Genomic DNA, 21779 nt, shown 5'->3' on the forward strand with positions numbered 1-21779 from the left:
AATAAAAGTGAAAAAGGTCACGAGTTAGAGAAAAAGTCCCAAGTAAAGGCAAGTCATCAGTAACTGACAGTCCTTACTAAGACAAGAGAGGTTATCAACTAAGATTGTACTTAAGAGCTCCTTTCCATCTGCCTTTCTCACTGATGGTCCCCTCTACCCTCAAACTCCATTCCTGCTTGTCATCTCCTAATGACAGGAAATCTAAGTTTCATTTATCTACAATTCAGGTGAAAGATTTCCAAGAGATTTTAGTATCACTGCCATTATCTTTCTGATGTGGCTTAACTTTGGCTATTCAAAGGAAAGAATAATTAATAATATGGCATTGGACTTTCACATTTCAAGCTTTAATCACAATCTATGTGTTTTCTAATTGATTAAAGTCTTATTTGCTAAAAAATAATTATTTGAAATATACTTTGAAAAGAAAAATAATCTTGGGATCAACATGAATATTGAAAATCACAATTTGATATAAAATAAAATAGTCTGGTCACCACGTTTGAAAACATGAATCGCTCAATGATCACATGAACCCAAAGTAGAACTCCCCAAATGAATTATCCTTTGCAGCTCTTCAGTGACAGGCAGAATCAAATGCTTTGCACACAAAGGCCTAGTCTACATTACCAGAACTCCAAAGGGTTTCTCATAAGCAATCGTTAAAATATTCTTAAGGTATAGGTTTCTTACATTAAAAACTTCTAAAAGAACAATTTTAAAGACTAAAAATTTTTTTAAAGGATAACTAATTTTCTCTGATTCTCAAAAAATTTATATCACTTGATGGTGAAACTGGCAGAAAGTGAGCCATTGATGATTAAGTAGCTAGGAACTAAAGTTTTTTTCCCTTTTGCAATTACTGATTATAGCTTTTAGCTGTTTAACCCACTCATTGTTAATTGTGCTGTTTAGGCAATATGCTGACTCCCGCTAGGCTCCTATAGGTAACATCTTCCTGGTGCCTGCATCACCATGGTAATGCGTGTGTGAGCTGTTTTTCAGGAATTAGAACTCCTTGTCCACTTCAGGCCAGTTGAGACCACCAACTCATCAACTGGGCCCACGGAGATGTCCGACAGGTGACCTTTTAACTTGAAGAGGCTAAAAACTCTCCCCTCAGATCATGCTGATGTCGCCATTTTGTGAACATGGGTCCTATGAAGAGGCATGAAGTCTGACTACGCTTGAGCACATCATCATTACCTCACCTCTCCTCACCTCCAATCACCTCTCTCCACATTTCAGACCACGTTGACCCCGGCCCATATGTATCCCTGAGTCTCTGTTTTCGGGGAAGCAAATTTCAGGCTCATGAGCTCGCTTCCTCACATGGCTACCTTGTGAGTAAACCCTCTCTCTGCTGCTATCTCGTCATCTCAGTGTTTGGCTTTCTGGGCGGCGGGCAAAAATGAACCTGGTTGGGTAACAGTGGCATGTCACAATTGTTAAAATAACTTAAAAAAATTTTTGTTTAACTCTCACCTTAACTGGGCCAAGTTCTTCCTTGCTGCCTTGTCTTTGGTAGTGTAAACTAATGAAAAGAAAATGTAACAGTTAAACACATAGGTGGCAATAAAATTGATTATCTTTTATAAATATTTAAAATTCATACTGTTCTATACAAATATGAAAACATATGGAACTCTTAAGTAAATCATTCCAGGGTTATAATATTACTGTGTTTTATAAAAATTATATTATTACTAGAGAGAGATTTTTATGATAAGGAAAGTCAAACTATGCATCCAAAAAACACTTAGCATGGATATTAGTTCATTGACAAAGGTCTTAATAGTTTAATAATACTGCTAACAGTCAAACAAACAAAAACTGGAGCTAGGATAATCCCTTTATACATTTTCCAGTGAATAAAACAGAGTTGATAATGACTCTTTCAAATACCTAATAATATACAACCTAGCTAAAACCTACTTGTTTTCCATATCATCAATGCAGAGGTTAGACGGGACAAGATGAGGCGACATTGGAAGTTCTAAATCATGTTTTCTCAGGGGCATTTTTATGTCTCTATTCATATTCACATGGATCGGTTTTCTCACAGTTTCCATAATGAAAAAGTTGCAAGTAAAAATTAAGAATGAATAATAAAATCTTTTAAAAGCATTGGTTGATATACCATGGTCATTAAGTAAATGTACATCTTAGATATTTACTAAAACCACCTATATTCTATACATGATAGAAGACATTACAGTACTAGCAACTATTACAGATAATTCAAATCATCTTTTTCTTCATCATCTTACATTCTCCTCATGAAAGGGGCCCTACAAATTTTGCTTTATTTTTTGATTCCTTCAAAACTCCCCTAACCCCTAGACTGTACCAGTTGCTATATTACACACTCCCATAGCACTACATATGTTCCCTATTATAGCACTTACCATAGTTTACTGTACTTGATTAACTCTATCTCCCTCACTAGATTTTTAAACTTTAGATGCAGCAGCCTTGTCTCTCCTTATAGACGATATAACTATTTTGACCGCTTAGTACTTTTAATTATGCTCCTTTTCCAGGAAATGCTTTTTACACATGCACAAACTACAGAGTTGTAGTGGAGAGCTTCTATCTTCTTAGATAACCCTGCTTCCCTGGAAAAAATAATTGGTTTAGTGGCAACCACCTGCCACTCAATAATGGTATTACACCCCTCTGGTTATAAGTAATTGTTCCAGCGCTAAGACCTGACACCAGCAGAGCAAGGCAACATCCTTCCAGCGGAATTAAAAAATTCAGAATCAGAGAAGCAGCTCTCAGTATTTCCCTGGTGGTGAAATTGGAGAGATGAGCAATGTTAGTTCATAGTGGGTTTTTTTTGGATTTTATTTTTCCTTTTTCTCCCCAAAGCCCCCTGGTACATAGCTTCTAGTTGTCAATGTTAGTTTTTTAATGTCACATTTTAAGCTTCATTGATGAAGACAGTCTGAGAGAATAAAACTAGTATCTGAAGTGAAAAAGAATCTTGGTAGTATTCAATTTCCTGACTCAAGCAGTCTCTGAGGCCCAGATGCACCACTACCCTTCCTTTTAGTTAAGTGTCTTAGTCCGTTCAGGCTGCTATAACGGACTACCATAGACTGGGTGAACTATACAAAATAGAAATTTATTTCTCAGTTTGGAGGCTGGGCAGTCCAAGATCAAAGTGCTGGCAGATTCGCTGTCTGGTGAGGGCTTGCTTCCTGGTTCACAGACAGCTGTCTTTTCCCTGTGTCCTCACACAGTGGTAGTGGTGAGAGAACTCTCTGGGGTCTCTTTTACAAGGGCACTAATTCCATTCATCAGGGTCCACTCTCATGACCCAATCACCTCCTAAAGGCCCAACCTCCTAATATCACATCAACATATGAATTTTGGGGGCACACAAACATTCAGTCCACAACATTAAGTAAGTAAATATATATTTTTTAAGTTTCTGTAATTTGCAGTCATGAGTCCTAACTAATAAACTCTTGCTTTGGTAGAGGAGGAAAAATCTTTTCTCTCTATCCTTCTAAATTATCAGCTGGGGGCCTGTAACAAAAGACAGATTAACAAGAGAAAAAGCATACAAATTTATTTAATATAAGTTTTATGTGGAAAACTTTGTAAGGAAATGAAGACCCAAAGTGGTTAAACCTGAGCATTTTTAAGCTAGGTTTGATGAAGAGCGGAAAGTCCTGGGGAAATGTGACAGGACAAAAAGGGGTATCAGCTAAGTGTAGTAAACTGAGGGAAACAGCAAGGTCTGTTCATTAGATTCCTCTCGGTGTTCCCTCTGTGTTGGAGATAACAACGTTCCTTTTCTCGGGGTATAGCGAGGGCACCTCTCAGATGAAAATCCTTCCTGCACATGCTGCTTCCTCAAATTCCTCAGCTCAAAATATTCAGTATGCCAAGGTGCCTTATTTTTTGGTAGTGTGGGGGATCAGAATTGGCCACCCCAAAATGTGTCTCTTTGGCATGAGGATTATTTGGGGCTGATTACTTTTAAGAAACTGCAGCCAGGCGAGAAGCTCTGAAAAGTAGAAGCTACCCTCTGTAAAACACATTTACATTTGTAAGGGAAATCTCCATTTGTAAAGGTAACTCCCTCTCTGTACCAGGAAGAGGGGGGATGTCCTTATGTCCAGAAACTCCTATCAAGGCAGAAGGCAAGGACTTGAATCCGCATAATAACCTTTCTCTTGTTTACTGTCCTTTTCTGGTAATCTCCCATAACTGACTCCCTCCCACCCCCAACATGCTCCTTTGTCTTTAGCCAAAGACGGTATTTAAGATGACAACCTTAGCCAGTCTGGGAGTTAACCAGTTTCCCTGGATTCTTCCCATGTATACATGTTACAAAGCTTTGTTTGATTTTCTCCTTTTATTCTGTCTCATGTCAATTTAATTCCTAGCCCAGCCAGAAGAACCTACAAGAGATAGAGGAATTCTCTTCCTCCCGTACAGCAGCATGTCCTGCCCCTGTTATTTTCTGCTCTACTTCCAGAATCCAATCCAATACTTAGGGCAAGTACTCAAAAAACATACGTTCAACGTATGAATGAAAACAGAGTGAGGGAGAAAGGAAATATATAAAGTTAAATACATCACTGGACAGCCACATGTAAAAGAATTGAACTGGAACCCTACCTTACACCATACACAAAAGTCAACTCAAAATGGATTAAAGACTTAAATACAAGACCTGAAACCATAAAACTCCTAGAAGAAAACATAAGGAATAAGCTCCGTGACATCAGTCTTCATGATGATTTTCTGGATTTGACACCAAAAGTAAAAGGAATAAAAGCAAAAATAAACAACTGGTCCTACATCAAACCAAAAAGCTTCTGTATAGCAAAGGAAACCACCAACAAAATGAAAATGCAATCTAAAGAATGGGAGAAAATACTTGCAAATCATATTGTCTGATAAGGGATTAATATTCAAAATACATAAAGAGCTCATACAACTCAATATCAAAAAACAACAATCGATTAAAAAATGAGCAGAGGACCCTCTGAACAGACATTTTTCCAAAGACGACATACAACTGAGCAACAGGTACATGAAAAGGTGTTCAACATCACTAATCCTCAGGGGAATGCATTCAAAACCACAATGAGATATCACCTCACACCTGTTAGAATGACTATCATCGAAAAGACAAGAGAGGGGGCTGACCACGTGGCCGAATAGTTGTTTGTGTGCTCCAGTTCAGTGGCCCAGGGTCCGCCAGTCCAGACCCTGTGCACAGAGCTATATACTGCTCATCTAGCCATGCTGTGGCAGCATCCAACATAGAAAAACTAGAATGACCTGCAACTAGGATATACAACTATGTACTGGGGCTTTGGGGAGAGAAAGAAAGAAAAAGAAGATTGGCAACAGATATTAGCTGAGGGCCAATCTTCCTCACAAAAAGTAAAAAAAAAAAAAAAGACAAGAGGTAAGAAGTGTTTACAAGGATGTGGACAAAAGGGAACCCTTGTGCATGGTTGGTGGGAATGTAAATTGGGGCAAGCCCTATGGAGAACAATATAGAGGTTCCTCAAAAAATTAAAAATAGAACTATCATATGATTCAGCAATCCCACTTCTGGGTATATATCCAAATAAAATGAAAACAAGATCTCAAAGAGATATCTGCACTCCCATGTTCACAGCAGCATAATTCACAGAGCCAAAATATGGAAACAACCTCAGCGTCCATCAATGGATGAATGGATAAAGATGGTGTGGTGTGTATATGTGTGTGTGTGTATATATACAATGGAATATTCCTGAGCCATGAGAAAGAATGAAATCCTGCCATGTGTGACAACATGGACGGAGCTAGAAGGCATTATGCTAAGCGAAATAAGCCAGACTGAGAAAGACAAATACTGCATGGTATCACTTACATGTGGAATCTAAAAAAAAAAAAAAGTCAAACTCATAGAAACAGAGAATAGAAAAGTGGTTGCCAGGATCTGGCGACTGGGGGATAGGGAAAGGTTGGGAAAAGGGTACTAACTTTCAGAAAAATGATGAATAAGATCCGAGGATCTAATGTAAGACATGGTGACAATAGCTGATAACACTATTACACAAATGAAGAAAAAGATCTAAATATAGCAAATATATTTACAACAGAAACTTTTATTCCTAAAGTTTATTAATAATGTATTTACTTCTACTAAAGTGTGACTATATTTACTTGTGACAACTGTCATCTGTGGAGAAACAAAAATAGCACAGAAAGGAAAAGAGGAGACACTAACAATACTGTGATCAATTTCAATCCCTTTTTAATGAACTCAGTTCTTAAGCTCTCATTTTAGCACTTGTTTTAAAAATTAAATATCAGATACAAGTTTCCTTGAGAGAGGAAAAAAATACTCTGATTAAATTTTTTATTTACTTGAAGAATCAAAGTGCAGGCCAAAATGAACTTTATTTTGAAGTATTAGACTACTATAGTTAACATCCCAAGAATGTCTAAGAAATTCAAGTTATGAGATAGGAAACTAATCATTGAGGCAAAAACTTGTTCAGCTCTTCCTTTCAAACAAATTCTCCAAATAGGATAAGACAGTAAAGATATTTATTCCCTGCTCTTTAGCCAAACTTTGGTAACTATCTGCCTAGACAAAATAACATAATAATTGAAACAACAGCACTATAAGTTTAACCGTACCTTATAAAATTAATTTTATATAACACACCACCTAAAAAAAAATAAATGGATTAAACAATAAAACATTTTAAGCAGAGACTAACAAAGCTTCTAAGAGGGCAATCAAGTTTTAAAATTACTTTCCACATCCTTTGAGTTCTAAAATTACAAAATTATTGGAAAACTAAACATCATGATCACATCAGACTCAAAACAAAATGTTACTGGAGAGGCTTACTTACCAGGTTTTTTCTTCTGGCAAGATATCTGATTTACCATACACAGGTTAAGGAGGTCTAAACTGACAGCAGAATTTTTGACAGGGGATAAAACTCCCCGTAATTTCATTTTTGATTTTAACCTTTTATTTTCAAAATATTCCTAAAAAAATTAAAAATAAAAAGTTATTCTATGGGGCTGGCCCCGTGGCCGAGTGGTTAAGTTCGTGCGCTCCGCTGCAGGCGGCCCAGTGTTTCGTTGGTTCGAATCCTGGGCACGGACATGGCACTGCTCATCAAGCCACGCTGAGGCAGCGTCCCACATACCACAACTAGAAGAATCCACAACGAAGAATATACAACTATGTACCGGGGGGTGTTGGGGAGAAAAAGGAAATAATAAAATCTTTAAAAAAAAAGTTATTCTAGCAACCATATAGTTTCAGGCAGAATCATCAATAACAAAAAGCAATAATGCTATTAAATAATTGACTTGATATTTTTTATATTTCTGTGACACATCCTTTACATGTTTACATATAAATTAAAATGAATCATGATAACTTGTAGTTTGCCCAAAGACTCTAAATTACAGCTTCTTCTAATCTTTCTTTTGTTAAGCGTAATGCCTTTAAAACAGAACTGTATAAAGCCATTCCCAGGTATCAAAAGATTAAAAAAAATTATCTGAATGTGGAACGTTTTCAAAAACCTGATAAAACAAATCTGATAGGCTAAAAACTTGTTTTTCTGCAAAGTATGCTATACCACAGATATAAAAAGCCTAAAGATACGCATAGCTGTGTGCCAATAAAAGTCAACTGAAATGAGAAGAGAAAAACAAAAAGAAGCTATGTGAGAACTTATCTGCAGCCAAAGCTAACTTAATTCTGTTATCTCCCCATGACTCCTAGATTTTCTTTTAAACCAGACTTGTAAATAATTATCATTTTTCATTCAGTATTTATTTCTGATTGAGCAGAATTATTCTTATTTTCATTCTTTTTCTCTCAGATTACATCCTTAATTTAAGAAGTTCAAAGGCATTTGTTCAAAATTTGTTTATTGAGCAACTATTATGTATTAGACACTATAACAAATTGTGAAAACATCTTCTTCTTCACTATATAACTCATAACACAATGGCATAAACGTGATTATAAATGTGAGATATGAAAAGTGAAAAAAGTCCAAGATGGTAAAAAATTTAATGCAAGAGGAAGTATCATTTTTCCAAGAAGTTAAGGTTTTACCACATTAATATTTCAGAATATTAATTATAATAGACTTTTAAGATTCTAAAAAACATAAGAACTGTAAGAGACTTGCCAGCTATCAAGCAAAAAATTAAATGCTGCATTTTTATGCAAACTTAACCACAGATAAAAAAGTGTTTCGTTTGAGTGATGTGCAACTCCACATTGGGGCTTCTTTAAAAAGATCACACTATGGTCAGCAATGAAATGACAGAACCTTCAGGATGTAAATATTTTTCCCCTTTGAAAAACATGACTCTGGATCTTATAATTGACAGCGTCTTGGAATTAAGATATTATTTCCTAAGGCACTGTACTCTGTGAAGGATAAGACCATAATGAGAAAGAGAATGACACAAACAATTACAACTGAGCATCAGGAGTATGTAAACTACTGGTAGATGTGGGGAGAGTTGGCAGAGGGAGGGCAGGAGGAGAGGGAAGCTTTCTTAGAAAACGACTTCTAAGATAGATGGATGAGTCAGAGTTAGCCAGAGTGTGGGAAGATAATGTTCCAGGAATGAAGAAGAACAGTACAAACACTGTGTATGAAGGGAGCAAGCCTTTACTCCAGGGGACACGGCTGAAGAGGTTGAACCCTCATAATCTATCCATCATGATAACCTCTAATCTTTCTTTTCCTAGAGAGAACAAAGGTATGTAACTAATTTACCTGACAAGGTTAGGCTCAACTTTTTTTTGGGGGGGTAACTTTTGCAGACAATTTCACTATTTTATTATTTAATATCAAATAAACAATAAATTCAAAACACATTTCCAATCTTTTTAGCACATTAACAAAGTTGTTAGGACAGTTAGACCTCCACATACAATTCCTATGGGGATATCTAAGACAAGCAAATCTTTATTTAGTAAAAAAATGTACTAAAGCATGAGTATAAAAGACAGATTGTTAAAATATTTAAAATATGTTATATGTATAGTTATGACTTCCAATGGCTTTTGGTGACATATTTCATATTATAGGATATCAACTTTAATTCTAAATATTTTTTGTGTGGTATTTTAACTTTTTATTAAGATTATGATAGTTTACAACCTTGTGAAATTTCAGTTGCACATTATTGTTAGTCATGTTGTAGGTGCACCACTTCACCCTTTGTGCACTCCCCTCACCCCCCCTTTCCCCTGGTAACCACCAATCAGTTCTCTTTGTCTATATGTTTAACTTCCACCTATCAGTGGAGTCATACAGAGTTCGTCTTTCTCTATCTGGCTTATTTCACTTCACATAATACCCTCAAGGTCCATCCATGTTGTTGTGAATGGGAGGATTTTATCCGTCTTTATGGCTGAGTAGTATTGCATAGGGTGCGCGCGCGCGCGTGTGTGTGTGTGTGTGTGTGTATACATATATATACCATATCTTCTTTATCCAACCATCAGCTGATGGGCACTTAGGTTGCTTCCACATCTTGGCTATTGTAAATAATGCTGTGATGAACATAGGGGTGCATGGGATTTTTGGAATTGCTGACTTCAAGCTCTTTGGATAGATACCCAGTAGTGGGATGGCTGGGTCATAAGGTATTTCTATTTTTAATTTTTTGAAGAATCTCCGTACTGTTTTCCATAGTGGCTGCACCAGTTTGCATTCCCTCCAACAGGGTATGAGGGTTCCTTTTTCTCCACAACCTCTCCAACATTTGTCACTTTTTGTTTTGGTTCTTTTTGCCATTCTAACAGGTGTAAGGTGATATCTTAGTGTAGTTTTGATTTGCATTTCCCTGATGATGAGTGATGATGAGCATCTTTTCATGTCTATTGGCCATCAGTATACCTTCTTTGGAGAAATGTCTGTTCATGTCCTCGGCCCATTTTTTGACTGGGTTGTTTGATTTTTTGTTGTTAGGCTCAACTTTTTTTAACAAGTCTCATTTGGTAGAGACAAGTAAAAAATAATTAGAAGATAAATAGAAAACTTCCAGAAGACAATCAAATTTTAAATTGAAAATAGACATTTAAAAGGAGCAGCCAGGGAGACAAATAAAATCTTAAGAACGTGTCAAAGGAAGCAAGGGAAGAGCTTGTTTCAAGATGAAGGGAACGGGCAGCAGTTCTCTGAAAGAAGACTGTTCACTTCATGAAGTGTTAAATAAAGTTTGTATCACCAAAACAAAAAAGATGAAGGTTATGGAAAAGCAGATGATGACACATTAAAGTATATGAAAAATATCTTTGGAATTGAATAACATAAAGTTCAAATTTTTTTAGTGAATTTTAGTTAACATAGAACATTATATTAGTTTCAGGTGTACACATAGTGATTTGACATTTACACACGTTACAAAATAATCACTACAATGATTCTACCAACAATCTGTCACCAAAGTCATTATAATATTATTGACTATATTCCCTACATTGTATATTACACCCCCATGGTTTATTTACTTTATAACTGAAAGTTTGTACTTCTTAGTCCCCTTCACCTATTTTGCCCAACCTACCACCAGCTTCACCACTGGCAATGACCAGCCTGTTCTCTGTGTCTATGAGTCTGTTTCTCTTTTGTTTGTTCATTTGTTTTGTTTTTTAGATTCCACATATAAGTGAAATCAGATGATATTTATCTTTCTCTGTCTGACATATTTCACTTGGAATAACACCCTCTATATCCATCCATGTTGCTACAAATGACAAGATTTCATTCTTTTTTACGGCTAATATTCCACTGAATAAATATATGCCACATCTTCCTTACCAATATATCCACCGATGGACACTTAGGCTGCTTCCACATCTCGGCTATTGCAAATAATGCTGCAATGAACATAAGGGTGCATATTTCTTTTCAAATTAGTGTTTTTGTTTTCTTCAGGTAATACCCAGAAGTGAAACTGCTGGGTCATATTGTTAGTTTTTAACGTTTTTAGAAGCTTCCATACTGTTCTCCATAGTAGCTGCAACAGCATACATTCCCACCAAAAGTGCACGAGGGCTCCCTTTTCTCCACATCCTCACTAACACTTGACATTTATTGTCTTTTGATGGTTTTGATTTGCATTTCCCTTAGGATTAGTGATGTTGAGCATCTTTTTACATGTCTGCTGGGCATCTGTAAATGTCTTTGGAAAAATGTCTATTCAGTTCCTCTCATTTTTTTATTGAATTATTTTTTTGATATTGAGTTGTATGAGCTCTTTATACATTTTGGACATTAACCCTTTATCAGATATATCATTTGCAAGTATATTCTCCCATTTGGTAGATTGCCTTTTCATTTTGCTGATGGTTTCCTTTGCTGTGTAAAAGCTTTTTAGTGTGACGTAGTCTCATTTGTTTATCTTTGCTTTTGTTGCCCTTGCCTGAGGAGACAGATCCAAAAAATTATTAAGACTGATGTCAAAGAGTTTACTGCCTAAGTCTTCTTCTAGGAGTTTTATGGTTTCAGGTCTTACGTTTAAGTCTTTAATCCATTTTGAGTTTATTTTTACACATACCGAAAGAAAGTAGTCCAGTTTCATTCTTTTGCCTAGAGCTGTCCAGTCTTCCGAATACCATTTATTGAAACAGCTGTCTTTTCTCCACTGAATATTCTTGCCTCCTTTGTTGTAGATTAATTGACGATATATTTGTGGGTTTATTTCTGGGCTTTCTATTCTGTTACATTATCTCTGCATTTGTTTTTGTGCCAGTATCATAATGTTTTGATTATTATAGCTTTGTAGTACAGTTTGACATCTGGAAATGTGATACCTCCAGCTTTCTTCTCTCTCAAGATTGCTTGGCTATTTTGGGTCTTTTGTGGTTCTATACAAATTTTAGGATTATTTGCTCTAGTTTTGTGAAAAATACCAATGGTATTTTCATAGGGGTTGCATTGAATCTGTAGATTGCTTTGGGTAGTACGGACATTTTAACAGTATTAATTCGTGAGCACAATACATCTTTCCATTTATTTGTCTTCGGTTTCTTTCATCCATGTCTTATAGCTTTCAGAGTATAGGTCTTTCATCTCCTTGGTTAAATTTATTCCTATGTATTTTATTGTTTTTGATGCAATTGTCATGGGAGGGTTTTCTTAATTTCTCTTTCTGATAGATCGTTATTAGTGTATCGAAACCCAACAGATTTCTGTATATTAATTTTGTATCCTGAAACTTCACTGAATTCATTTATCCTAATAATTTTTGGTGGAGTTTTTAGTGTGTATGTGTATATATATATAAACAATATATATAAAATAAAAAGTATATATATATATTTAGTATAAAGTATCATGTCATCAGTAAACAGTGACAGTTTTACTTATTCCTTTCCAATCAGGCTGGCTTTTATTTTTCCTACTAATTGCTGTGTTAGGACTTCCAATATAATAAAAGTAGTGAGAGTGGGCATCCTTGTCTTGTTCCTGATCTTAGAAGAAATGCTTTCAGCTTTACACCATCGAATATGATATTAGCTGTGGGTTTGTCACATACAGCCTTTACTATGTTGAGGTAGGTTCTCTCTATACCCACGTTGTTGAGAATTTTTATCATAAATGGATGTTGAATTTTGTCAAAAGCTATTTCTGCATCTATTGAGATAATCATACAATTTTTATTCTTTGCTTTGTTTATGTGGCATATCACAATGACTAATGTGTGCATACTGACCATCCTTGCATGCCTAGGAAAAATCCCACTTAATCATGGTGTATGATCCTTTTAATGTATTGTTGATTTTAGTCTGCTAATATTTTGCTGAGGATTTTTGCATCTACATTCATCAGGGATATTGGCCTATAATTTTCTCTTTTTGTAGTGTCTTTGTCTGGTTTTGGTATCAGGGTAATGTCAGCCTTATAGAATGAGTTTGGAAGCATTCCTCCCTCTTCAATTTTTTGAAATAGTTTGAGAAGGACAGGTATTAATTCTTTAAATGTTTGGCAGAATTCACCTGTGAAACCATCTGGTCCTAGACTTCTGTTTCTTGGGAGTTTTTTGACTACTGAGTCAATTTCTTATTAGTAATCAGTCTGTTCAGATGTTCTATTTCTTCCTGATTCAGTCTTAGATGACTGTATGTTTCTAGGAATTTATCTATTTCTTTTAGGTTGTATAATTTGCTGGCATCTAATTGTTCATAGTAATATCATGATATTTGCATTTCTGAGGTGTCAGACATAACTTCTCTTTCATTTCTGATTTTACTTATTTGGGGCCTCTCTTTTTTTCTAGGTGAGTCTGGCTAAAGGTTTATCAATTACCTTTTCAAAGAACCAGCTTTTAGTTTCATTGATCTTTTCTATGGTATTTTTTCAGTTTCTATTTATTTCTGCTCTGATCTTTACGATTTCCCTCCTTCTACTAACTTTGGGTTTTGTTCGTTCTTCCTTTTCTAGTTCCTTTAGTTGTAAGATTAGACTGTTTATCTGAGATTTTTCTTACTTCCTTAGGTAGACATGTATCATTTACTTGCTCTTTGATTTCTTCAATGACACACTGGTTGTTGAGCAGCATGTTGTTTAGACTCCATGTTTTGTTTTTTCCAATTTTCTTCTTGTAATTGACTTCTAGTCTCATACCATGGTGGTCAGAAAAGATGTTTGATATGATTTCAATCTTCTTCAATTTACTGAGACTTGTTTTGTGGCCTAACATATGCTCTATCCTGGAAAATGTTCCGACCGACTTGAAAAGATGTGTATTCTGCTGTTTTGGGATAGAATGCTCTGCATATATCTAGTAAGTCCATCTGGTCTAATGTGTCATTTAAGACCAATATTTCCTTATTGATTTTCTGTCTGTATGATTTATAAAGTTCAATTTTGACACTAGTAAGAGCTGTACAGTGAAGTGGACTAAGGAACAAATGGGAGATGAGAGTGAAAGGGCGTAGCAGGAAAGAGAAAGGACCCAGAGACACCTTTACTTGTCTAATAGGAGAAAATTCAGTATGTGTAACTATCAATGGAAAGCGGAAGTAAATGGAATCCAGATCACAGACAGAGAGACCTTCCTTTGATCAGAGGGAATTACTTCTGTAGTTAGAGGAGGGAAAGAGAAGATGGATGAAGAAGGAAAGTGGTTTATAGAACTGGTGGTAGAAATTTGAGATAATTCTCATCTGATAGCTTCTATTTCCTCTGAACTATGATACAGGGTCATTTAAAGAGCATGAAGAGATAAAGAATAGTGTTGGGAAAGAGAGGTTTGGGGAGGTAAAGGAAGGTATGAAATTTTCAAAGAAGAGAAAAGTGACACGATTAGAGATCAACACCTTGGGAAGAGCCATGTGTCTTTCCCTTTCTGATAAATATTCAAAAGAATGATCCAGATAGAGTTAGATTACTTTTTAAAAATAGTCTTGGGACAGCCTTCATTCATAGTTTATTTATTATTGAGTGTCTATGTTATTGCTAGAGACAGTTCAATGCACAGGAGATAGAAAATGAACAAACGTGGTAAAATCCTTCTTCTCACGAAGATATATTAATGGGGGGACAGAATAAACAAATTTCTAAGAAAATATAGGATTATGAAAGAGTGACAAATTAAAGAGGGTAAAGGAGAGACAGCATTTGGAGGGCAGGGAGCTATTTAGATGTAGTGATCAGAGAAGGCCAATCTAAGAGGACATACTTTAGCTGAGACTCAAATGTTGACAAGCCAGACGTGCAAATATCTCGAGGGAGACTATTCCAGACAAAGAACAGTGGCAGAAAGAAGGTCAGTGTGGCTGAAATAAAATGAATAGGACAAGTAGTAAGAAACAAGGTCAGAGAGGCAGGCAGGGTGCAGATCCTTCTGGTTCTTTTAGACTTTGGTAAAATCAGATTTCATTCTAAGAGCAATGAAAAGCAATTGAGGCTTTTAAGCTGGGGAATGATAAATTCTGATTTGTGCCTTTAAAAGATCATACTAACCACTGTGTCACAGACTACAAAGGAGTAAAAGATAAAGCAGAAAAAAAGTGATAAATTCAATTACATTAAAATTAAGAACTTTTCTTCAAAGACAGGATTGAAAAACTAAAATTAAAAGCCAAAGGACAAATATACCTGACAAATAATTCCTAAATACATAGACACAATAAGAAAAAGACAAACAACTCAAATAAAAGATGAAAAAACTACTTGGAAAAGTACCTGACAAAAGAGGAAACCTGAATGACAAGATAGTCAGTCTCATTAGTAATCAAGGAAAAACAAGTTAAATTTACAATGAAGCATCAATTCACTGAGTTAACAACTATCCTGCTTTCATAATAATCACTCCCTTGCTTTTCTTTAAATTTTACTACCTTCGAACATATTTTTTCTGTTTTGGAACTTTTCGTAAATGGAATCTTACTGCTTGTATTCTTTTGTGAGTTGCTTTCTTTATCCAACTTTATGTTTTTGAGATTCATCCACACTAATTACACATAGTTGAAACATTTTCACTGCTCCATCATTACTTGGGTATGCCACTATTTGCTTAACCATTTTACTGCTAATGGACATTTGGGTGGGCCCCTTTCCTTCCTCCTCCCCTGTCCTTCTTTCTCTCTTTCTCCTCCTTCTCTCTTTTTTTTGTTTGCTACTTAACAACAACAATATCCAAACAAGCTTGTACATGTCTCAAAGTTCACAAGTGGAAGAGTTTCACTCAGATATATACTGCTGAGCTGTAATGTACATACATGCTCAACTTTACTGTGTAATGATCAATGTAATTATAAAACAAAAAAAGGTGGTAGGTTATAAGGCCATTATACTACTCTAGGCAATAAATGATGATGATTTGAATCAGGGTGCTAACAGTATAGGTAGTGAGAAGTTATCAGACTTGGGATACATCTTGGAACTAGAATGACAACAAGAATCAACAAGGTCCTTAAGTCTCTGCCTAAGCAAAATGGTTGGTTATCAAGCTATCTACAAGGTTGAGAAGACTAAAGGAAGAGAGTCTTCCAATTTCACTTAGTTATTACCCTTGGAAAAATGCTTCAGAAGATCACTTTTTTCATAAAGCTAACACAAATAAACATATTCTCTTTACCTTTTGCTTTCTCCTTTCCTGCTTGATCAGAACCCTGGTCCTGAAAAAGGAAACAGGATAAAAAATACAATGATTAAAGAAATGGTCTCTAAAATGATTGTTGAGCCAGCCTGGTGGCAAACTGGTTAAGTTCACATTCTCCACCTTGGTGGCCCAGGGTTCCTGGGTTCAGATCCCAGGCACGGCCCTAAATACTGCTCATCATGCCATGCTGTGGCAGCATCCCACATACAAAATAGAGGAAGATTGGCACAGATGTTAGCTCAGGGACAATGTTCCTCAAGCAAAAAGAGGAAGATGGGAACTAGACATTAGCTCAGGGCCAATCTTCCTCACCAAAATAAATACATAAATAAAATAAAATGATGTCATTTTAGTTGAATTAAAGATTTGGAATTAAAATCTGAAAGCATAGTGATAATTATGCTATTTTATGAAAAGAAACTATGAAAATGTTCTCAAATGTTATAGTATATACTGTTTCACAAAATTTTCTTAGATAGAAAATCCAAGAACTAATAAGAAAGACTCTACACCTATCATTAATAATGAAGCATAAAATACATCTGAATTATAAAATCAAGATAAGCAAAGAGAAATCAATGCATTGGCAAGGAGGTACCACTGAAACATTCTCATATGATAGCAATATTCTTGGTCAATGCTGCCATTTTAATTTTCCTTGTATTTCAATATTCTACTTCTATCAACAGGAAGTAGAGAAAGGACCAAAATCTATATAGGATTGAAAGAAATGTTAAGTTTATTATTAGAGCAATTCAGTTACATTACTATATCAGCTATGCATACTTGAAATCTCATAACTTCTTTAAAACACAGCTAGCTTTTATGGATGTGCTTCACACCTATGATCTCTGTGCCAAACACTGCAACGAATCCCATGACAGTGCAATATTTAATGGTTATAAATTATTTGCTCTATTAATAATAGTAGAATGCCATAAAAAATTCATGACAAGATAAGTAGATATGCACAATAAATCTTTTGGATATACATGAAACTATGATCTCAAATTCAAGATTTGTACAAGAATTATAAGTAAAATGACAACATGTATTTTAGCTACATGAGATTATATAATAACATGAAAATAATAATTGCTAATGATGAGTACCATATGTCTTGCACCTTTCTAGACACTTCAGATACTTTACATGTACAAACTCATTTGATCTTCACAGGAACTCTGTAAGGTAGGTTCTATTTTTATCCCCATTTTACTGATGAAGAAACTAAGATGCAGAGAGGTTAAGTAACTTGCCCAAGGTCACACTGCTAATAAATGGTAGAGCCAGACTGAAACCTAAGCATTCTGGTTTTGAAGTTTTCAACCAGGTATTATACTGTCTTCCAAGAATGTCAACTGTGAATATACAAAGCTGTTCATTTTCCAAATGATTTTCATAAACTACACGAATGACAGTTACTGAATACCCACAGACTTTGGTACTTACTGAACTTGTACTTTAACATACTTCCCAATAGCTATGTCTTAATTGACCATTTTGAGTTCACTGAGCAAAGAATTCTATCTGTCCAGATCCATGCAGCATAAGTGCACTGCTGGCATTCAAACTTTAGAAAAGAAAAAGGAAATAAATCACATTTCATTGACCCATCAAATGCTAAGGCTAGAGAGGACATTAGAGATTAGTTTATTCTCCATCATTTTAAAACTTAAGGCAAAGAAAGCAAAGTGGGGGCTGGACCGGTGGTGCAGCAGTTAAGTGTGCATATTCCGCTTTGGCGGCCTGGGTTTCGCCGGTTCAGATCCCAGGGGTGGACATGCAACCGCCTGGCAAGCCATGCCGTGGTAGGCGTCCCACGTATAAAGTAGAGGAAGATGTGCACAGATGTTAGCTCAGGGCCAGTCTTTCTCAGCAAAAAGAGGAGGATTGGCAGCAGTTAGCTCAGAGCTAATCTTCCTCAAAAAAAGAGAAAGCAAAGTGACTTTTCAAAGTTCCAAAATATAAGAAGTATGACAGAGCCAGCAGTATTAAACAATCCAGATTACAGAGACAGTAGGAAGAAAAATCAATTCTATAAGAAGTTCCCACATTATAAAGATCAATAGAATTAGGGACTAGCCAAAGCCTAAATACAGTCTTCATATATGTATAAATCAAGTGATTTTACTCCAGGCTGATTTTCCACTATCCAGGACACTCTTATGGCTCTCACCAAATTCTATGTACTCCATAATCCCTATTCCTATGTGCCTAAGAAAAAATTAATTAGGATTTCAAGACCAATTGCTAGATTAGCCTACTAATACTAGACCACAGTGAAAGTGAAAAAAGATCCTAACGTATAAGTCAAAGGCAATTTCATAAACAGAACATTTTAAATTATTATTAAGGCAACCAATGCTACTAAATAGTACTATATGTCTAAATGTTTTACCAAATATAGTCACTCTCAATTACCTGCACTAGAAAAGAAAACTGCATCAGTTAGGATTCTTAAGTTACAAGAAATTGAAAGCTCCTTTGGTTAATTTAAACGGAAAATAAATTTATTAAAAGAAAATCAGGTAACCAACAAACATGTCAACAAGGCTGAGGAAGCACGTTTGGCACCTGGGAAGAACAAGGAAGTCTAGGGAGCTGTGGCATCATAGTCAAAATCAAGCCATAATTAGTCTCCTAAGGACACCACTGCCAGCACTGGTGAACACTAAACACCACTGACTGCACCAGTTCCACTCCTGGACAGTGAACACCACCCCCTGGCATCACTGGCATTAAAATTCAATCCTGCTGCAGCTCTTGCAACTGCTTCCAACTACAATAGAAGCTCTGTAGTCCCTACTTCTTTGTGCTACTAGCTTCTAATTCAAAGTACAGGACAAATGCATCTCAGTCTCAGCTTAGGTCACATGCCTATTTGCTAGCTGCAAAGCATAGTGAAACAAATGTCTGGGTTTTTTTCCCAAGATTCCACATAGGGAGGTGGTCTGTGCCTATCACCAAAACTCATAAGGTAGGAAATACCCCCACACATAGATAAGGGGCTCAGATGCTTGGCTGCCAGTGAGTACAAATGTCCACTAAAGAGATGTAGATTAAAATTAAACTAGTTGACAATCCAAGTGACTTTTTACTTGGCTATGTCAGTGGAAAAAAAAAATTATATATATATATATATTCCTAATAGTTGCTTCTAACAGTTTTGCTTAGGCTAACTTAAAATAAAACTGTAAAGTTGTTTTTTTTCTCCCCCAAGTGTTGACCAAGATGATGATATAGGAGGATCTTGAGCTCCCCTCTTCCCACAGACACACCAAATGTACAGCTACACATGAAATGAAAGAGATCCAGAAACTAGACTAGCAACTCGTACACACGGGACAAATGCAAAATACCCAGGTTGAAACAGGTAGGAAAGGCTGAGACACACTCTCATCATGAACCCCACCCCTGCCACAATGCCATACAGTCAGAAGGGAATCCCCAACTCCACCTTCTCCCTGAGGAGCAAAGGGTTTGACCTCCACATCTAGTGCTCCAAATTTTAAGACTCTCACCAAACGGACAGACTCCCAAAACACCTAGCTCTGAAAGCCAATGGGCTTGTGTCCACAAGACCCACAAGACTATGGCAAATAAATAAGCATTCTTAACAGGAATGCAGCACTCACCAGAGCTATCCCCTCAGGGTTCAACATGGAGTGAGCAGGCAAGTATGTTTTAAGTAAGCCTCATGGTAACCACAAAGTAAAAGGCTAGAGGAGATATACAAGATAAAGAGAAAGTTATCAAAGTATACCATAGAGAAAATCGTCAAATCACACAGGAAGAGAACAAGAGAGGAAGAAAGGAATAGAAGAATTACAAAACAACCAGAAAACAACAAAACGGCCATGGTAAGCCCATCCATGTAGATAATTACTTTAAATGTAAATGTTTTCTGGCTGAATGGATTAAAAAACATGACCCAAATATATGTTGCCTACAAGAGACTCATCTCAGCATTACGGACACAAACAGACTGAAAGTGAAGGGATGGAAAAAGATATTACATGCAAAGTGAAACCAAAAGGTAGGGTAGCATAATTCTCAGACAAAATAGACTTGAAGACAAAGACTGTAACAAGAGACAGCAAAGGCCATTACAAAATGATAAAGGAGTCAATTCATCAAAAGGATACAAGAACTGTAAATACTTATGCACCCAACATTGGAGCACCTAAATATATAAAGCAAATATAAACAGAACTAAAAGGAGAAATAGGCAGCAATAAATAATAGCAGGGGACTTGAAAACCCCACTTTGAACAACAGATTGATCATTGTGATATTGTAATTTACAATAAGAAATACATATTTGGATGCAACCAACATAGGAGCACCAAAGTACATAAAGTAACTATTAACAAACCTAAAAGGAGAAGTGAACTACTACATAATAATAGTGGGGGACCTAAAACCCCACTTAGATCAATGGATAGATCATCTAGACAGAAAGTCAACAAGGAAATAATGGAATTAAATGAAAAACTAGACCAGATGGACTTAATAGAACATGTATAAAAACAGCAGAATACACATTCTCCTCAAGTGCACATGGAACATTCTCAAAGATAGACCATATGTTGGGAAAGAAGGCAAACCTTCATAAATTTAAGAAGACTGAAATCATATCAAGCATCTTTTGTGACCATAATGCTATGAAACTAGAAACCAACTACAAGAAAAAAGCTACGAAAGTGACAGATATGTGGAGGCTAAACAACATAGTACTGCACAACCAATGGGTCATTGAAGAAATTACAGGAGAAATCAAAAGATATCTGGAGACAAATGAAAATGAAAATACATTATACCACACCAACTCATGGGATGCAGCAAAAGTGGTCCTAGGAGGGAAAATCATAGCAACACAGGCTCACCTTAAAAAACAAGAAAAATCTCAAGTAAGCACTTTTAAACTGCACGTAACAGAAATAGAAAAAGAAGAACAAACAAAACCCAAAGTTAGCAGAAGGAGGGAAATAATAAAAACTAGAGCAAAAATAAATGAAATTGAAGCCACAAAAATGGTAGAAAGGATCAACGACCAAGTGCTGGTTCCTTGAGAAGATAAAATTGACAAACCCTTAGCCAGACTCCCTAAGGAAAAAAGAGAGGAGGCTCAAAGAAAATTAGAAATGAAAGAGGAGAAATTAACCGATACCACAGAAATACAAAGGATCATAAGAGAATACTATGAAAACTATATGCCAACAAATTGCAAAATCCAGAAGAAATGGATAAATTCTTAGACTCATACAATCTGCCAAAGCTGAATCAAGAAGAAATAGAGAATTAAAAAGACCAATCACAAGTAAAGAGATTGAAACAGTAATCAAAAACCTCCCAAAAAATAAAAGTCTAGGACCAGACGGCTTCTCTTAAGAATTCAACCAGACATTCAAAGATTTAATACCTATCCTTCTCAAACTATTTCAAAAAATTGAAAAAGACTGCATACTTCGTAAGTCATTCTACAAGGCCAACATCAAGCTGATACCAAAGCCAGACAAGGATAACACAAAAAAAGAAAATTACGGGCCAATTTTGCTGAAGAACAGAGATACAAAACTCCTCAACAAAATACTAGCAAACCGAATACAGCAAAATCTTAAAAGGACCATACACCATGATCA

At 35.9% G+C, this 21779-nt stretch overlaps 1 protein-coding gene across 3 annotated transcripts in view; it reads right to left on the reverse strand.

Moving 5' to 3' along the window:
- LOC138920474 (regulator of DNA class I crossover intermediates 1-like) overlaps nucleotides 1-21779 on the reverse strand; it is a 78415-nt gene that overhangs the window by 45170 nt on the left and 11466 nt on the right. For 2 of the 3 annotated variants that reach the window (XR_011431670.1, XM_070248964.1), the window contains exons 2-3: nucleotides 16111-16150; nucleotides 1486-1534 (exon numbers count right to left, since the gene is read on the reverse strand). Coding sequence is in view for 1 of the 3 variants with exons in the window: in XM_070248963.1 (XP_070105064.1) it covers nucleotides 1486-1534; nucleotides 1936-2072 (186 nt within the window). In the remaining 2 variants the exon portion in view is untranslated. Of the gene's footprint in view, nucleotides 1-1485; nucleotides 1535-1935; nucleotides 2154-16110; nucleotides 16151-21779 lie in introns of those variants that run through there. The other variant, XM_070248963.1, reaches the window with a different exon arrangement.

Source organism: Equus caballus, chromosome 23 (genome assembly GCF_041296265.1).
Source record: "Equus caballus isolate H_3958 breed thoroughbred chromosome 23, TB-T2T, whole genome shotgun sequence".
Classification (NCBI taxonomy): Eukaryota; Metazoa; Chordata; class Mammalia; order Perissodactyla; family Equidae; genus Equus; species Equus caballus.